This window comes from Strigops habroptila, chromosome 3, assembly GCF_004027225.2.
Source record: "Strigops habroptila isolate Jane chromosome 3, bStrHab1.2.pri, whole genome shotgun sequence".
In the NCBI taxonomy this organism is placed as follows: domain Eukaryota; kingdom Metazoa; phylum Chordata; class Aves; order Psittaciformes; family Psittacidae; genus Strigops; species Strigops habroptila.
Window position 1 is genome coordinate 10,452,360 of NC_044279.2, and position 17,216 is coordinate 10,469,575.

The following is a 17,216-nucleotide window of genomic DNA, read 5'->3' on the forward strand; positions in this document are numbered from 1 at the left end:
CCAAGAGCGGCGCCGAGGACGGGACCCCGCGGAGGACAGCTCCGGTCCGCACCGCGGCACCGCGCCGGACTCGCCCGTCCGCGCTGGGGGAGCGCTGCTACAGCAGCAGCGAACGAGCGGTATTTATCTCTATGTGTGTTTGAAAGCGCAGCCCCGGCTGGTGGCACACGGGCTGTGTGAGGCTGTGCTTAAACGGGAGGGGGGGCGGGAGGCGAGGAATTAAAACAAGGCACGAAGCGGTTTTAAAAATAGCGTCCGGGCGGCGGGAGGTGAGGCACGCAGCCCGCGGCGGGCGGAGCGGGGCGGGCGCGGCTCCCGCGGGGGCCCGGCCCGGCCCGGGAGTTCCTTGGCTGCCTTGTAAGGAGCGCGGCGGCCACAGCGCCCGGCGCCCTCCCCTGCTCCCCGCCCCGACGCTCCCCCGCTGCCGGCAGGGAAAGAAGGAGCCGGGAGCGGTCTGCCCGTCTCTAACTCTTCCCTTCTTTCCTCTTCTCCTTTCAGGAGCCCCCACCCCGCCTTGCCTCTCTCCTCCTCCTCCTGCTCTGCAATCGGGGGAATAAATCAGGGAAGGACACACAGAGTGAGCGGGGATCTGTTACAAAAGTAGCTCTGATGGCGGCGGATCAGATGAAGCTGGAGCTGCTGCTGGAGTAGCAGAGAGTAGAGTATCTCTCCCTCTCTCTTCTCTATTTCTCTTCTTCCCTTCTCCACCCACAGATCTCCATCGTTTCTCCTCCTCCTTCCCACCCTCGGCAGCGCTCCCGCTTCTCTCCGCACATCTCTGGGCTGCGCCTCCTGCGAGGGGGCGGGTGGGGGGGAGCGGAGGAGGCTTTAAAAAACAACAGGCCCCCCCCCCCCGCCACCAGCACACCACACACGATAATTGAATTTATTATTATTGCCGTCTCGCCGACTTGGGGAAGGGGGATCGATCTTCGATCAGGAAGATGGCTGCTGGCTGGCTGCTGGTCTTTAGCCTGACACTTTTCCACTCCCTGGTGATGAACCACTCCTCGGAGGGACCTTTCCCCTCAGCTACCACGTAAGTCCCGCGGGGTGAGGATAGGGGTGCGGGCGGGGGGCACGGCCGGGGCTGCGCCGGGGGGAGCGCGGCGCCGGCCACAATACAAAGGGAAATAAATAAAGTAAGTCCGGGCGGTGAGGTGAAATTGCAGGATTTCGGCTGTTTTCGCTTAGGAAAGAGTCATGGTAGTACGGGGTGCCGGGAGGAGAGGAGCGTGCCCCTGTCACGACCGGCGGCGGGACTTGTGAGGTGAAAGCTTCTCCTTGGAGCCCCTCTCCGGAGCACATCCCGGCTCTAAATATACCCCGGCAGCTCGGCCGTGCTGAGAGGAAAGTTTCGAGTTACACAGAGCCCGCCCCCTCCTCCCACAAAGGTTATTTCAGCCTGGCTGGAGTTCTGACACTATTGAAAAAATATTTAAAATCTAAAACTTTCTCGATTTTGTGAAAATCCGCTCAAAAGGCAGATTTTTCTAGCGTGTGAATCAGGCAGAGGGCAATGCTCGGAGTTCAGAGCCGATGCCTCAGCTCCCCCCTGCCTGGCCGCGGTCCAGCGTACCCGGGAGGGTGTTGGCAGCCGCGGGGTATGTTTTGTGCCCGCGGCTGTGGGGGGTGCGGGATGGTGCCCACGCCTGTGCCACACCGAAGCGGTTCAGCATCCTTAAAGCAACACAGCTGAAGAACCGCTTTCCTCAGCGCTGGCCTTGCAAATCGTTACTTCTCAAAACCCGCCTTTGCGGGAGCTGAGGGATGCTCTCGGTGCGAGCAGCTTTGTGTTTTGCGTGGCCGCGAGATAGAGATCTTTAAAGCACTTCATGCTTAGCAGCATGGAAGTGTTGCCCAGAGCAGTGGAAAGATCACATAATGAAAGCATGCAATGAAAGAAACGCAAAAATAAGCTTCCATCATACTGGAGATTCGCCTGCATATTGGGGTGAAAAAGAGATCAACAACAAAACACTATGGATAGAGTTTCCTTCCTTTTTCTTCTCTTTTTTACCTTATTATTTTTATATTCTTTTTTTGTTGTTTGGAAGCACTTACCTTAGTCCCTGAATCCGAGTTAAAGCCACATCTAGGTAACTTTTAAGTGGATGACTCACTTCAATGCATTTTACATAAGAAAAACAGTGCTAATGGTAGTCTTCCCTATTGTTTAACGCTGGGTAGAATTTATAGCCCTCTTTCACCCGGTGCAGAAGGATGAGTTTACAGCAATTACCAGCAATGCATTTTCACCAATTAGTACTGCTGGTAGGTTGTTATAATTGGATTCAGTTCTGAGTATCGGTGCCATTATGAGAGACTCAAAGGGATGCTCCCACTGTTAAATGAAAGAAAGAAATACAAAGATAAGTATAAAATAACCACTTAATATCTTTTAAGTTTAATAAATATAGCCTTTCATTGAAGGGAAAATTATCTTTTAAAATACTCTTCTGTTGCAGTTTATAAAGCTGTGTCACATAGAAGTGAGAGTGACAAAATACAAAGCCAGGGCTTTTTAAGTCAGTGCTTTTCTCGTGTTTGAGCTCCTGTATTTACTCTTTCTTACTGAGCTGATAAGTTATCATACACAAGTAATTAAATTTATCTTCTACATAGATTTTTCTAGATTTAAAGGATAAAGAAGTGTGGAACCTAGTGAAATTAAAAGAATACTATATAAAAAGAATATTGTACAATTTCAAACAGAAGTCTAGATCACTTTTTAGCATAACATTATGTGATATTTCCTTAAAACTGTTTTTGTCCCCCTCTCTGTGTTTGCTTATTCCCTTCAGAATTTGCCTTAACTGCCAGTCATGATAACGTAGAAATTGTCAACAGGGAAATATATAATGTAACTTTAATTATAACTATACCTACGATTAAGTAATTCAGAATATGATATTAGTCCTCAGCATTTCCATGTTCTGCACAATCCACTTGCTGTTGACTTTCTTTTTTCTCATTATTCCATTGAAATATTGTAGAAACAGTCTATAGCACCTATCCGTCCTTCACAGTGATGTTTCCACTTTGAAATTAAATCAAAGTGCAAGGAGGGTTTGGTTCGTTTAGAAGATAGCACAACAGGTTGATGCAGGGAGAGCTGCTTTGCAAAAAGTAATGATGTAACAGGTGAAAGAGAAAACATTTTTGGGGTTCTTTATTAAGCTTGACAGCGGTGTTTTTCCCACTGTAGATTACAAATGGGGAAGAACAAGAAGTGGTGACGCAAATGCCATTAATGTGAAAGACTTAATATTTTAAGAATATTAAAAATAGGAAAAAAACACAGGAGGGGATAATAAAGGAAAGAAAGGACATTAATAATTAAAGAACCGAAGGTATGCTGATATTATGTTCTTAGCTATCTGCTCTCTCTCCATTATTTTCAGTCTCCTTTCCTCTTAGCTAAAAAGTTGGTGTGAGGAAGCAGCATTTCCCAGATGTTGTCTGAACAATGTGCATAATCTGGACTATATAGTTCATGATTTCATTAACAACTCATTATTATACAATCTCTTTCCCTTCAGTCATCTGTTCCTTCTGCATCAATATGTAGTTTAACATATGATTTTACTGAAGTATTCAGAAGTCCTGAGCAGAAGTATGCAAGTATGAAACATTCTTAGCAAAAAAATGGTGAAGGTTTAAGGAATGCCTGTTTGATAGAATCCCAGGCACTTGATTAATTTTACTTCTCTGACAAGGCAAAAAGGCTCTGATATATTTAGCCAGCAACCCAAGAGAATTTCAAGGGAAGGGTTATGCTGTATGAAATGGGAGCCTTAATTTTTCATTGTGAATCTGAGCAGGTGGCATAATTGCATTTGTTGCTTCCTGTGTTGGAGTATTTCACTGCAAATGTTGAAGGCTTTTTTTTTTAATGGACTATTTAGGTATAGCAGTAATTATGTCTTGATCTTTAGCTATAAGGCTTAGCTACCTGTCGATACATATTCAGTTTCATTAAAGCATATAATTTTCATTGTATCATCTATTAGGGATGTATTATATGTTGGTACAGGATATCATGTTCTTACTTTTAACATAGCAACTCCAAGTACTTCAATTATACATGCAGCACAGCAGATATTTTGCACTTATATGAGAATATTGTTGTATGTAGTACTCCTGTCACTATAACCATACTACTGCTAGCACAGTACGCTAAGCGCTTTCTTCTTTGCAGCCAGATGTATTTATTTATCCACATTTATACGGGCTTGAGGAAAAAAAAGTACTATTCAGTAAATGCAGTTTGTGTGTTTTGTTATAAAGCTTGCACAGGACTCACTTTATTTCTGTTCTTTTATCTATACTGCATCAAAACAGATAGTCTTGAGTTTAAAAATATGTTGTAATTCTAAAGTATGACACAGTATGTCTTACCAGTGTTGATTTTTACTGATAGCGAGTAATGTATGATATAAAGATATATCTGCTGCTTTCTGATGATAAACCTGTGTGTACTGATTAAAAAAGAAGAATTAACCAATAAAGCAAAGCAGATATTTTAATTTTGATAAACCTACAGATGAAGCCTTTCAATACCAGTGGGACTGTCACTGTAATTACATCATTCTGGATATAGCTTAATGTCTGTCTTTATTTTCTTTTCTCTAATTTCCCTCCCCCACTCTTTTATCTTTTATCCTTTATCTTTTATCCTTTTTTCCTCCTCAGTCACCTGTTCTGTATGTAGATATTAAGCTATACATTATATTCAAGCCAGATCTTTTACTTAAATAAATGGTGTAAAACATCTGCAGATAAAAATAATATACAAAAGATAAAAATAATATACATATGAACATGTATATATATGTATACAGGCAGGAAATTTTTAGAAGAGACATTGTATATTCTCATTTTTCATTTTCATGAATCATCCTTACTGTTTTGGTGTCATTAGGACAGCTCAGGGAAGTCTGTATGAGTCATGTGAATTAGGGCTTGCACAACTGGGACATTCATATTTTTAGTTTCTGCACATGGACCGAACAAGTGTAGAGCTTGCTGAGAATGTAGCTGGGTTTGGTACACAACATCACTCTCTATATAGAATTAGTGACTGAATGTGGGTAGAGGATACTTACGATATGTTCTGTTCATCTGTTTCTATTGTCAGACACAGGGATTTTGACACATCGCGTATACATATAATCTCATTTTTAGCATAAAGTCTGTGATAGAAGAATGCCAATTTTATTGCTGATGTTCATTAGAAAAGCCAGCTGTGTTAATGGATTGTAAAATACCATGCTCCTTCGCATTTGAAAATTGTATTTTCCAGTATATTTAAAAATCTTCATTATTAGGAAAAAAATATTTATCTGAAGTCTATCTCCATATCAATGAATTGGAAAGAAAGCCAAAAGATGTAATCTACCTAGGATCAGGGAAGTGCAGTATCACCTTTTAGTGTTTTCTCAGCAGCACATGTCTGGATGCTGAGTTTTATGCAAGATGAGTAAACCCACCGGTATTTTAAAAAGCATCTCTCCAATCCATTCTTCTAGTAGAAACATACTTAAAGATAAGGGCAAAACAGCTTGTTGATTGGTGTTGGTTTCTTTTTGTGAGTGTCTCTGTACAGGTGGTGGTGAGAAATGCAAATTTGTGGTTCCACGAATCATTTTTCTGTTTTGCATATTTTATGATGTAAATTGTGAATGTGATTTTTTTTTTTTCTTGTTTCCTTCTTAGAAATGTGTGCTGGGGCCTCAAAATTTACAAAATCTATAGATTTACATTTTATTAAGTGTGAAAATTCAGCTTAGAATGTCAAAGTAGATACTGATCATAAGAGGCGAAATTTCATTGAAATAAATAAGCATTGTAGAGGTTCTTGCCATCTTTCATTTTGCAGTGATGCTATTTTCAGAACTGCATTGCTCATACCCTGCAAAATGATTTTATCCAAGAATTCAGCTGCTAGAAAAAGAGCTGGAGCTTGGCAGCACATTAGTCTGAAATGTATTCATTGTTAAATAGAAGGCCCGTTGTACAGATCTTAAAAATATTTATCTAGCAGAGCATTTTAAATTGATGGAAGCACGGTCAAATTATTATTACTTTAATCTTTTGTAACAAAGAAACAAAACAGACTACAGTTGCCCGCTGATAATTGTGATCTGACATGCTTATGCCTTTCTTCTTTCTGTTGTTCTGCAAGAATCCTTTACCCAAGGTAGTGTAATCTTCTGGACCGATGTTTGACTTAAACCCCTGCAAGATAGGGGTTGCAGTTTAGAGTCATTTTAGTAGTTTAAGGGAGAAATGATTCATTCTCGCTATTGTTGACTGTAGTAGAAGCAGAATTGTGCCCCAGACTGTTTTGTACTTCTTTGCGGCAGTACACGAGCTTTTGATCCCTGTATGCTTGGGATGCATGTTGTTTAAAGCACTTACCAAGACCTTAGTGACAACAACTGACACTATGGACGACAGAAAATGTTGTTTTCTAGTGCCTTGTTAGAATACCTTCTTTACTAGAAGAAAAGATTTACTAGAACACAACACTGGAATAAAGTTGTTGTACCATAGCTATGATTTGGGAAAGCCAGATGCCATACCTTATTATGTCTTCTACAAATGCTGAATCAGACTTCTTGATAGAAAGAATGACAGCTTAATGTCCTTGGTGTCCCAGGAAAACATATTTAGCACCTTGAAAGTACACGGAACTTTAGAAGTACAAAATAATAACTGCATTTCTGCCCTCTCTTCTGGGCAGCACCTGCGTGTTGTGTCTTAGATCACTCTTAGCTCATTCCTGCATCAGCTTTTTCATACCACCTATAGCTGCTGCAAGACAGGTATCAATGAATAGTTACGCGATTTGAATTTGAAATTGCAGCTCTGATTTATTTCTCTTGTTGCATCTATTAAATAGCCTGATCCTACTCAACTTTTCTCAAACATATATTGGGCAGTGCTCTGTTCTGTAGCATCAGACCAAGAACAGGATTTTGCATCATTTGTGCCAATCAATCCTTACTACAGAAAATTTGTCATAGCTGCTACAAAATGTTGTGATTCTTCTTTCCCTCCTGATTCCCAATAATAAAAGAGAACTGGAATCAGTATTGTTTGCAGAATGTGATTTTTATGTCAAGCAGTAAGTATTGTGTAACGCACACAGTAGTAATGCAGGAGTGGCTCACGCTTAGGGTGCAAATGTATAACATCGGTAGTGAAATCACTCTCAACTGCATTTATGCTTCAATAATGGGTTGGTTAGTCTCAATTTAGGGCCAGACTATGCTGTTTCTACCCTGAAATTAAAAAGTCCTGTTCATGTTTTCTGAAAAAAAAATATTCAGGGAGGAGTGAAGATTTTAAAAATATGCCTCAACACTTTTTAATAGCTAAAAAATAATGGCATATGCCTGAGGCTATTCAGCTCAAGAGGGATTTGTCTTTTCCTCCTCTAGTGCTTTCCAAACTATTTTTTTACCTACTCTGCTTCTAAGCAAGCTTGATGTTTCACACCTTCCTCCCTCCCTCCCAGACTTAATAAGTTTTCAGGGTGAAACGTAAAATAGACTCCCTCTGTCACAAGCACACTGTAATGAGAATAGGGCTCCCCATTTGGTAATGTTACACTACTGATGTTAGGGAAAGGACTGTGGGTTTTTACTTATGTCCCTCCTTACAACACTTTGCTCTCTGCACCACCAGCAAACCGATGACAAAGAGCTGAATTTCTGTTCCTTGTACAATTTTTGCTATTTATTTACTAAGATTCTAACAAGTTTATGAGAAAGATTGACTTTATTTTGCATAAACAAATCAGCAAGCTTTTGCAGTTAATTACAGTAATTCAAAATCAGACTTTTTTTAATCTGAAGCAGGCCTGAAATACCCATGGAATATGAATGTGAAGTCATAATATTGCTGACTATTATAAAAAATGTTTTATTGGATTTTCACTCTCTTTTTAAATTACATTCTCACTCCCTCTCTTTCCAGAGTTGGTCAGGACAAGAACTACAGTCTGACTTTGTAGCAGATTTTGTATGTAGTGACTTAAGCATTTTTCAATTTTGAAATCTCTTTTTCTCCAGAGCCATGAATCTAGAGCCAGGAATGCAGAGAAAAGGGTTTTTTTTTAGAGAAAGTGTCCTGTGGATCATAGGGGCTAAGAATAATTTTTTGCGCAGCAATCATTGTCTTTAACATAGAGGTATATATTGGAGCAGTGGTCCTTTTTTCAGCCTTCATGCTTATAAAGCTTCAGTTGAAGTCTACAAGCAAAGACTTTGAAATTTATCCATTATAATAAATTCTGATTCACTTTTGATCTGATTTGCGAAGTAAATAAGAACACTAAGGAGTTGCTGATTCCACAGTCTAGTTTTTGTAGCAATCGGATGATAAATTAAGTTTTCATTATTTAAAGGAGAAAAATTAGACTCGGTTCATCCAAACAACTTTCTAACTCAAGTGCTCCTATTCCCCCTCTGCAGCTGCCCACTAGACTGGTCCAAAATCTTAAAATGTTTCCCAGCAAGATAATCTCTCCCTCCCTTATCTTTACTGGGATTTTTATTATATTTTGCTAAGCACGGACTAAATCTTCCTTTAAGTAGGCATAAAAATAAATCTATTAAAGTTCTCTGGGTAAGGGTGGCAGGACTAAAGCCTACATCAAGGCATGTGATTTTTCTCAATTGTCACTTCTAATACTGTGCTGCATTTTTCTTTCTGCACTAAGGTAGTCTTAAACAAACCAGTGAAAGAGAAGTTTTCCTGCATAGAGTAGAAATTTGCCACACCAGGCTTGTGTTCACTCTTGATACGAGGAAACTGAGTCACAGCGGCATGTTTCGAGTTTGAGCTAGAAGAATTTTGTTTGTCAGTACTGCAGGAAGGAAGAGAGTAGTGAAAAAGAGATGACTAGATGTATGAATTACAAAGTTAGGGTTTTTTACTCTTCCTTCTCACGTTCTTACGAGTGAATAACTTACTCCTGCATATGTAGATCCAATATCCCATTAGACTAATCAACATGCTGAGAGGTAAGTTCACCAGTCCATTAAGAGAGAAGTTTTGATTTATGATATTCTGATGTGGACTAGTGGGAAAAATGGTTTATTTTGCATATCGCTGAAAGAACCCTTGCAGTTCCCCAGTGTGGATTTGAATAGTCTATCTGGTAGAGATCTTGTGGATCCTAAATACAGCCTGACACTTGGAGGCAATACACTTTACTTGGGGAGTGCTCTGCCCTATGAGATATGTTGATATTCTGTTTTGTCAGTTTAATCCAGAAGTGTGGTGACTTCTCACGCAGACATTAATGCATACATTGCCTTTTTGCAGTATATGGCTGATTTCTTTTAGTAGGTTGAATTAGAATAAAATATAATATATAGTATACTATTCTTCAGTAAGTATTTAAAATAGTTCCAGCAGAGGTTATTGAATGTCCATTGTTTCTCTTAGCTTCATATATAATTTTATTGTTTTTATATATGGATGTAATAAATTCACTAGATTTTATTTCAAAGACCAGTTAAAGTGGAGAGACATACATGTAGGAATGCATGGCGAGAGAAGATGGAAATTGAGTGAGCAGTGAGCTTTCTTGCAACATCATCTTCTGTGTAAAGTTACCCTTCCTTAGGATGGTTAGCTCCGTGTGTATTTCCTAATGCAGCAAGTATTTCTTGACCTGAGACTTTTCTCATAAATTAAGTCAGTGGCACTTAAAAGAAAGAAGAAAAAAGAAAAGCAAAAGGATAGAAATAGAAGAGGTAATAGACTTTTTTAAATTTACTTTAATCAGAAATATTCTGATTTTGTTTTGTATAATGTCCATCTTGAATAGTGTGTATCTTGGCTGAGTTCTTTATCGTTGTATGTCTCTCTATTATTATCTGCCACCCTTTATCTGCCTCACATTATTTCTTGAGTTTTGAACCTTACATTTCCACACTATTTTCTGTCAGTAAAGTAGGAAACTGCAGTATTTTACCATTTAGTCAGGCAAGGGTTTATCGTCAAGATTAATTTGTTAGCTAATGCCTCTAAAGCCGTCTGTAGTTGAAAAGTGTTGTTAAGCTGTTAATCCTTGTTTATTAAGATGTGTCTTTGCTTTATTCCCACTTTACCTCAGAAATTTGCATGACCAAACCTTTCCTGGATGGGTAATACCTCTGGTGTACCTGGTTCTCAAAGGTTTGGGCTTTTAGTAGAATCTTTGTAGAAAAGGTGCCGTTGTATCTGCTTCTTTTGGTAACTTGAGATCTGGGGAGCTAGAATAAGTTAATCCCCACGAGCTGTACTTCTTGGATGTACACAGATTGAAAAACATAAGCTTGACAACATTTTTAGAAACTAACAGGAGTCAGCAAAAATCTGCAGACAGTATTGTGAACAGAAGCCAGCGTATCTGACTCATGCCAATGCTGCGCACTAGTTGCACGCCTTCACCACATTGCAAATGGTTGTTCTCAACTGCTGAAATCAATTGGAGCTGTAGATGCCCAATTTATCTGCAATTTGTACTGTGAATATTTGTACTTTCTGATTAAAGCGGAGGTAATAGGTGGGTACAATACTAGCCGAGGGCTCATGTCACTTGAGTTCATTAACCTGATCTATCCGCGTCTTTCGCAGCCCTAGCTACTGCTGGTTTTAGTCCTTCTGTTCCCATTTCTAAAATGGGAATGATACCCCAATTGTCATCTTGCTCCAATAAATGTGTTGTGTATTGTAAGGTGTCCTGTTTCTGTAAGAAAAATGGTCATAAAAGTATGTAATTAATGCTATTTAGGTGGTCTGGCATCACCTTATTTCCAGTTTTGGACTAGTAGCATGCTTAGGTTGATCAGTAGCAATCACTAATTACCTGAGAATCACCAAGATTTCAAGCAGGAGTAGCATAGTTTCCCTTGCAATTATTTTGACTTGCCACAAACAGTAACAATGAAGTGTAGTACTTACGGGGCTTTTTGTTATTTCGCAAGGCACTTTTCTTGCCTTAGCATCTTCTTGAATTAGACTTTTATCTGTTATGAATATATTTTAGATATATTTCAGATTATGTGGGTAGATATATAATGTGGAATATCACTAATATGTACAGTACCATGTTTTAAGGAGATTTCACTATACTATACACATGGGGAATAGCTATTTGGTAGCTGAAAGCAGAATTTGGCCCTTGTAGTCACTTTTGACTGATTAGAAATACACAAAGGATTAATTGGTTCCTTGCATGACAAAGAGTATGTCTCAAGATATACTCTAAATGTCTTTGGAAATGATTAGGTACCCAATTTCATCGTTCTTTGCACCAGTGTCATTTCAGCAAAATGAGTATTTTGGTCCTGTATCATTTAAATTCTGAGTGCAAGGATGAATCCACATAAAATAATTTCTGATTAAACACAACTAGGTTCCATCACAATGAAATGAGTCATCACTGCCAAGACCTAATTGTAAAAATTATATAAAATAAAATGTAATACATGACCGTATTAGGCTATACAGAAGGGAATAGTAAGATATCACAAAGAAAGCATGCGTGATCTCAGATGTCTTCCCTTTAAATGATAAGCTGCAACACCACTTCATTTTCTGTGCCCCACTGAGCAAATACCCATGTAAAAAAGAACTGCTTAATGTGCAGGAAGGCACTGAAAAATGTTCCCTCAGATTAGGAACAAACACAGTTTTCTGTAGGTATGGAATTCTAGGGAAGAAACAGTTTCCTTTTCAAAATACTGCAATATCTAGTAATGCATAGGATAACTGTAAGTGGCTTTTGCAAATTCACTTTTTTTTGTGTTTTCTTTTTTATTTTTATTTTTTTTTCTTAAATAATTAGTTCTAGCATTCAGCACTGCAGTTTGGAATGGTAGGGTTGATAAAGTCGTTTATTTCAACCCCTCATTATGCACAACCGAATAATTCATTCATCGGGTATGAAATCTTGATTTTTCAGGTAATTAGGTTTAAAACCAGCAAGAAATTTACAGACAAACTTTATTTTTTTTTTTTTTTCCAGTGAAGCTGGGTTTACTCTAAAGGATGATGTTGGTACTTTATGTGGACATGAGGTGACATTCTGATACACTAGCTGCTTTGCTATTAGAAGTACTTGGCCAGTATCTTTAGTCATCTGCAGTGCAAATGTTCCTAGTACAGGTACACTCTCCCAGTCTACAAAATTAGGATTAAAGCACGTATCACTTCCTTGCGTGAATGGTGAGAGGTAAGATTAACAAATGGCTGTAAAGAATATTGTATAGAACAATACTTTGCTTGCAGATATTTTGCTGATAGTGATTTTTCCTTTCATAAATCCATTTACATATAGAATAAAATATTTTATGGCCTGCAAGGTAGTTTCGCACAAAAATGTTGAGTTATTCTTGTAGATATTCTTGCTTCTACAAACACTTTATGTATTCAGTAGTGATGTTTTCAGCTTTGCAAGCACAGGTTAAACATTTATAATAAAATATTTTGTTCCACATGCCTATTTACCTGGGGCTCTATTTCTTTTTGGTGAATAGTATCTTACTCTACAATTTCCCATTACTCTCCATGGGAATAATCTCTTTAAAAGTGCTGATCAGTCTTTAAAACAACCCTAAGTTAAAAATTACCCAATTGTAAAGCTAAACAATTGAAAACTAGGAAATGCAAGATATCAAAATTGCCTTATGGCCTTAAATTGTTTTCCTTATACATCTTAATTGTGATCCTGTCTGCAGCTACAAAAATCAGCCATTATTTTTTCTGCTGGAAATGTGTTTCATTGAAAATATGAAATAGATACACAAGGCCAGAGTTATGTTTACTTGTGCTTACATATTAAAATGTAGATGAATTCTTATTTTGGTTATTTGGCTTTACAGCTTTTATGATTTTGACTTAATAAGAGGAGTTTTCTATGGCTAATTATTCAAAATGTAAGACTAACATGACAGGTGGATTTTGTAGGTAACTTTGGTAAAGCTGCAAAGGACATACCTTGTCTCTGGCAATGAAAACCTAGTAATAACTTCCACTACATGAGGAGATTGCAGAAGCATCTGCCTCTCAGAATCGTAAGTAAGGTATTAGCTAAAAGTTATTCTTTGAACCTAAAAGCTATGGCTTTTGATGTTTTTTTTTTATGATGTTTTTGAGATATGTTTGGATGCTTTCCATTGCTTGGACATCGTTTCACTGCGGAAAGAGAAATCACTGGCTGATCCTTTGAAATTTATGCTGTATGACTTTAGTAACTGGTACAGCCCTTCACTGTGTGGGAGTTATTTCCTAGCTGGGGTTTTTCCTGAAAATTAACAAACAGGAAGTGTCAGAAACACCACAGAAACACTGACCGTTCTAGTTACCTATGTAACTACAAGCTTCTTGTGTGTCTAGCTCTTTTTTTAAGCTTGTGATTTTAGGAGCAACCATATCCAAATTGAAGAGATTTCACTAATACCTGAAATTTTATATTTCTGGTATACCAAATCCATTAAGTGACACTTAATGACATGTATGTGGATAGAACGTATACAAGGCATTTTAATAGCCTAATAGATAACCTGCAAACTGGGGATCATCTGCAAGATTACTCATTCAAAGACTGCTTAAAATGAAGTAGTTCTTCTTTACCTACAATGAAACATCCCTAAAAATATGCAAAGTAATAAAATAAGCTTCTTTTTATTTTTTTTAAATTCCAGTACTGTAAGTGTATTTTACTCCAAAGTCCTTAAATAAATACATGATAGACAAATACAGACTGTATGAGGTACACAGCTTTGTGGAATTCTTGTTCTAATTCAACAGTAATTTAGATTGCTTCCAGTTTGTGGTTTGTTACTATGTAATTTGACATGGACACACACCCTCCATGCAACATTTCTTTCACCTGGGAAAATTGGATAATGAACTAATGAAGGTTTTCTTGGCTGATAATGCTGTCCGTTTCCAGAATGGGGCAATTACACAGTCTTTTTCGCACTCCGTGTCTAATCTAAATAAAATCAATGCAAAAATAAGGGCTATTTACAGTGAAGTATTGTTATTTTACATTGTTTGTGTAGTTACCTGAGAGTCTGAAATGCTGCTGAAATGATACAGTAAAAAAAATCTCAGAAGCTTTAAAACCACTACTTTAATGCCCACCTGATTTTTCTCTTAAACTGAAGTAATTCACCGCTGTTTGTCTGCCTCCATACAAATGTAATGCCTTATCACTGCTACATTTAGTTTTTAGAAGAAAAGCTCATTCTATTCCTCTCAAACCTAGACATGGTTTGAATTCACATGGTTTCAGTTTTAAGTTAGGGCTGGATTAAAGATTTCAAGCTATTTATTTACAAAAATAAAACAGGAATTTGAAGGTCTGGTTTTTTTCTGTTCTTACCCAGTTTTCTCTTTGATCTGTGAATTCTTCAAAAGGCCATAGAGAATTGCTTGGACAATGCTTTCAAAATGTACTACGCTTTGTAAGTGCTGATTTTTGCTATCTGCTATTCTGCTTTTTTTTTGCTTTCTGTTATTCCTGCTTTTATTCTGCTATCCGAGCAGCATAGAAGTCTGAATACAAATTGGTATTAGAATTATGGTAAAGAATGCCTATTTAGGCTGTCGGATGCTTCACAGACTTTAACCTAGAAATTAAGGTAAGGAAAATTCAGATTTAATATGCACAATGCCTTGATAGTACAACTAGGCAGCTTGTGGATTCATTCTCAAAAAGGTTTTGTGGTGCTTATGAAATGTTAAACTTCTAAATTTGTGCTGAATTAAAATCTGACAGAGCAAAAGCTGTGTCCTGTATTACTTGGGAGCAGGACAGTACTTTTCCCATTGCTTAATTGTTTTCTTTCCACCCATTGTATTATTAAAAAAAGAAAAAAACAAACCTACCTTTCAGTTTTTGAGTTCACTTAGAAGGTAGAAGTATGGAACAGTGTCATAATGATTCTCAGTAAAACATTTCTACTGTTGACTTTGACTTTCAGATTTTGGGATCAAGTACTGCATTAGCTAGTACATTTGAAGGAATTATCTCTAAATGACTCCGATACAACATGTTCCCTGGAAACATTCAAGGTCAGGTTGTACCAGGCTCTGAGCAACCTGATCTAGTTGAAGATGTCCCTGCTCAATGCAGAGGGGTCAGACAAGATGACCTTTAAAGCTTCCTTCCAACTCAAACTACACTGTGATTGTAAGATTCTCTATTTCTTGATTTTTGAAGACTACCTTCAGTAGAAGATTTGTGGGTAGTTTTAAAGACCTCTGTACGTGACATCTTTGTTGCCAACGTACTCCAAAGCAGTACTGTGATGATGAGTTATGTCCACTTTTGTCTTAGGTCACATCTTTTAATGAAATTAAGCTTGGCCTTTGTCTGTATAATGCTATGGGACAAAATAATGCTAAAGCTGCATGGAAACAATCTGTCATCCCCAATTTTTGTGTGGTAGAAGAATTTTAAAGTCTTAGAAATCATGTACAGAAAGGAATCAGCCACATCCTTTATTATATCTCTGATGCATTCCTGAATATAATTTCTAATATGGCTGAATTTATTGTGTGCAATTAAATTTAACATATGTGAATGATGCCGTATCTCGGACCAGGTGACTGAGTGTTTCTCTGTACACACCTCAAACACCAGCAGTACTTGCATTGTGTGTGTGTGTGTCTGTTCTTAATAGCATAGTACTTTAGAGTTCCAGTCAAGAAACAAACCCCCTATTATTATGGATTCTGTATGACAGAAGCTTATGAGACAGAGATCTTTACACAAAAAGTTTGGCATGGAAACAGCATCCCTAGTAATAATAAAGCAATATAGTTTATGTCTCCTGGGGGATTTCTCTGATAATACCTGTAGAGGAACAAATAACGACAGGGGTAATATTATGTATACTAATGTGTGTGCATCTCTAATGTAATGCAAGACAGCCAGATCGCTTTCTGTATTTTTTTTTCTTCCTGTGTGTTCATTGCTTTTATCAATGTAGGACAGACATACCTATAATGCAAGCAGACAACAAATGGTTATATGGTTTAGTACCCAAGAGAATGGTATAGCCTCTGCCATAGGTGACACCATTAGTGATAGATAGGACAGAACAATAGTTTGCTCAATACTTATTAAAAGGTTCTTAGTCTTTTGTAAATGGATATTGCCACCCTTTATGACTGCATGAAAGCTCACAGATCTCTTTTAACATTCTTATCCTCCAGACGTTTCTGCATGTGAATATTTCTGGACAGTCCAGTTGTAGTACAGATAGTAAACAAAATATTTGTAGGACTGGGCACTGCTGCATTAATGTATTACAGTACATCTAGTATGGTCCCGTTCTGTCTTCAGACTGTGATCAGTTGAAGAGACTTAAACTTCTGTACCTGAGCTTCAGTGAATTTTTGACATGTTTAGGCTGTTGCCTTTGTACAAGTACACTGGAATTGCATTGGTTTTGATGGGAGTAGCCTGCGATATGTTTGAACTGTTGGTACATGCTTTGCCTTATTTCTATGTGCTAGCATTGTTATTGATACTATACAGCAGTATTATACTTTCTCATGATGGTGTATGGTAATAACCGGTAGGATATTCTGTAACTGCAGAATTACAAATGACTGAATATTAATCTACATGACATCCAAAGAAAACAGCACTAAGCTTTTAAAAAATATAAACTATACTTCAAATGTAAATTCATAAACTGCTAGTAACTGTGTGACCTTAGGCATATCACATGGTGATCTTTGTGTTAGCTAACCAGTTTGAACTGTGGAAATCATAGTGTCTTGCTCTGGATCTGATTTCCATCAAGTATTGAATCATTTAATCCTCTGTCATTTAATCTATGGAGAAAATGCATGGATTTAGATTGCAAAATTCATGCTGACGTCAGTAAAGCCATAATTTTGCCCTCTACGGTACTCTGTAGAGGGCAAAAGTTATTTCTGTGACATGGAGGTACGTAGAACCTACTGTATACATGTGTTGATAATATACAGATTTCCTCTGTGTGCCTTTAGTTCTTTATTGAGCTGAATGTAAATTCATTATCTTCCATGTTTTTATATTCATTTGCCTCTTGCCTCTGTATAATTAAAGTTAATATCTATATAAACTTTAGTTATATACACTCAGCAGATGAGCTACGTGTAACTACTGACTAGCGGTTAAAACTAGTAGTGGCAAGCAAATAATTAGA

The 17,216-nt window shown here is 38.0% G+C and overlaps 1 protein-coding gene across 4 annotated transcripts in view; it reads left to right on the forward strand.

Moving 5' to 3' along the window:
• The first annotated feature begins 282 nt into the window (after positions 1 to 282).
• Positions 283 to 17,216, forward strand: part of CACNA2D1 (calcium voltage-gated channel auxiliary subunit alpha2delta 1) — a 381,052-nt gene continuing 364,118 nt past the window's right edge. For 3 of the 4 annotated variants that reach the window (XM_030479618.1, XM_030479620.1, XM_030479621.1), the window contains exon 1: positions 302 to 1,039. In XM_030479618.1, coding sequence (XP_030335478.1) covers positions 945 to 1,039 — 95 coding nt within the window. In that variant the 5' untranslated portion in view covers positions 302 to 944. Of the gene's footprint in view, positions 1,040 to 17,216 lie in introns of all 4 variants that reach the window. The other variant, XM_030479619.1, reaches the window with a different exon arrangement.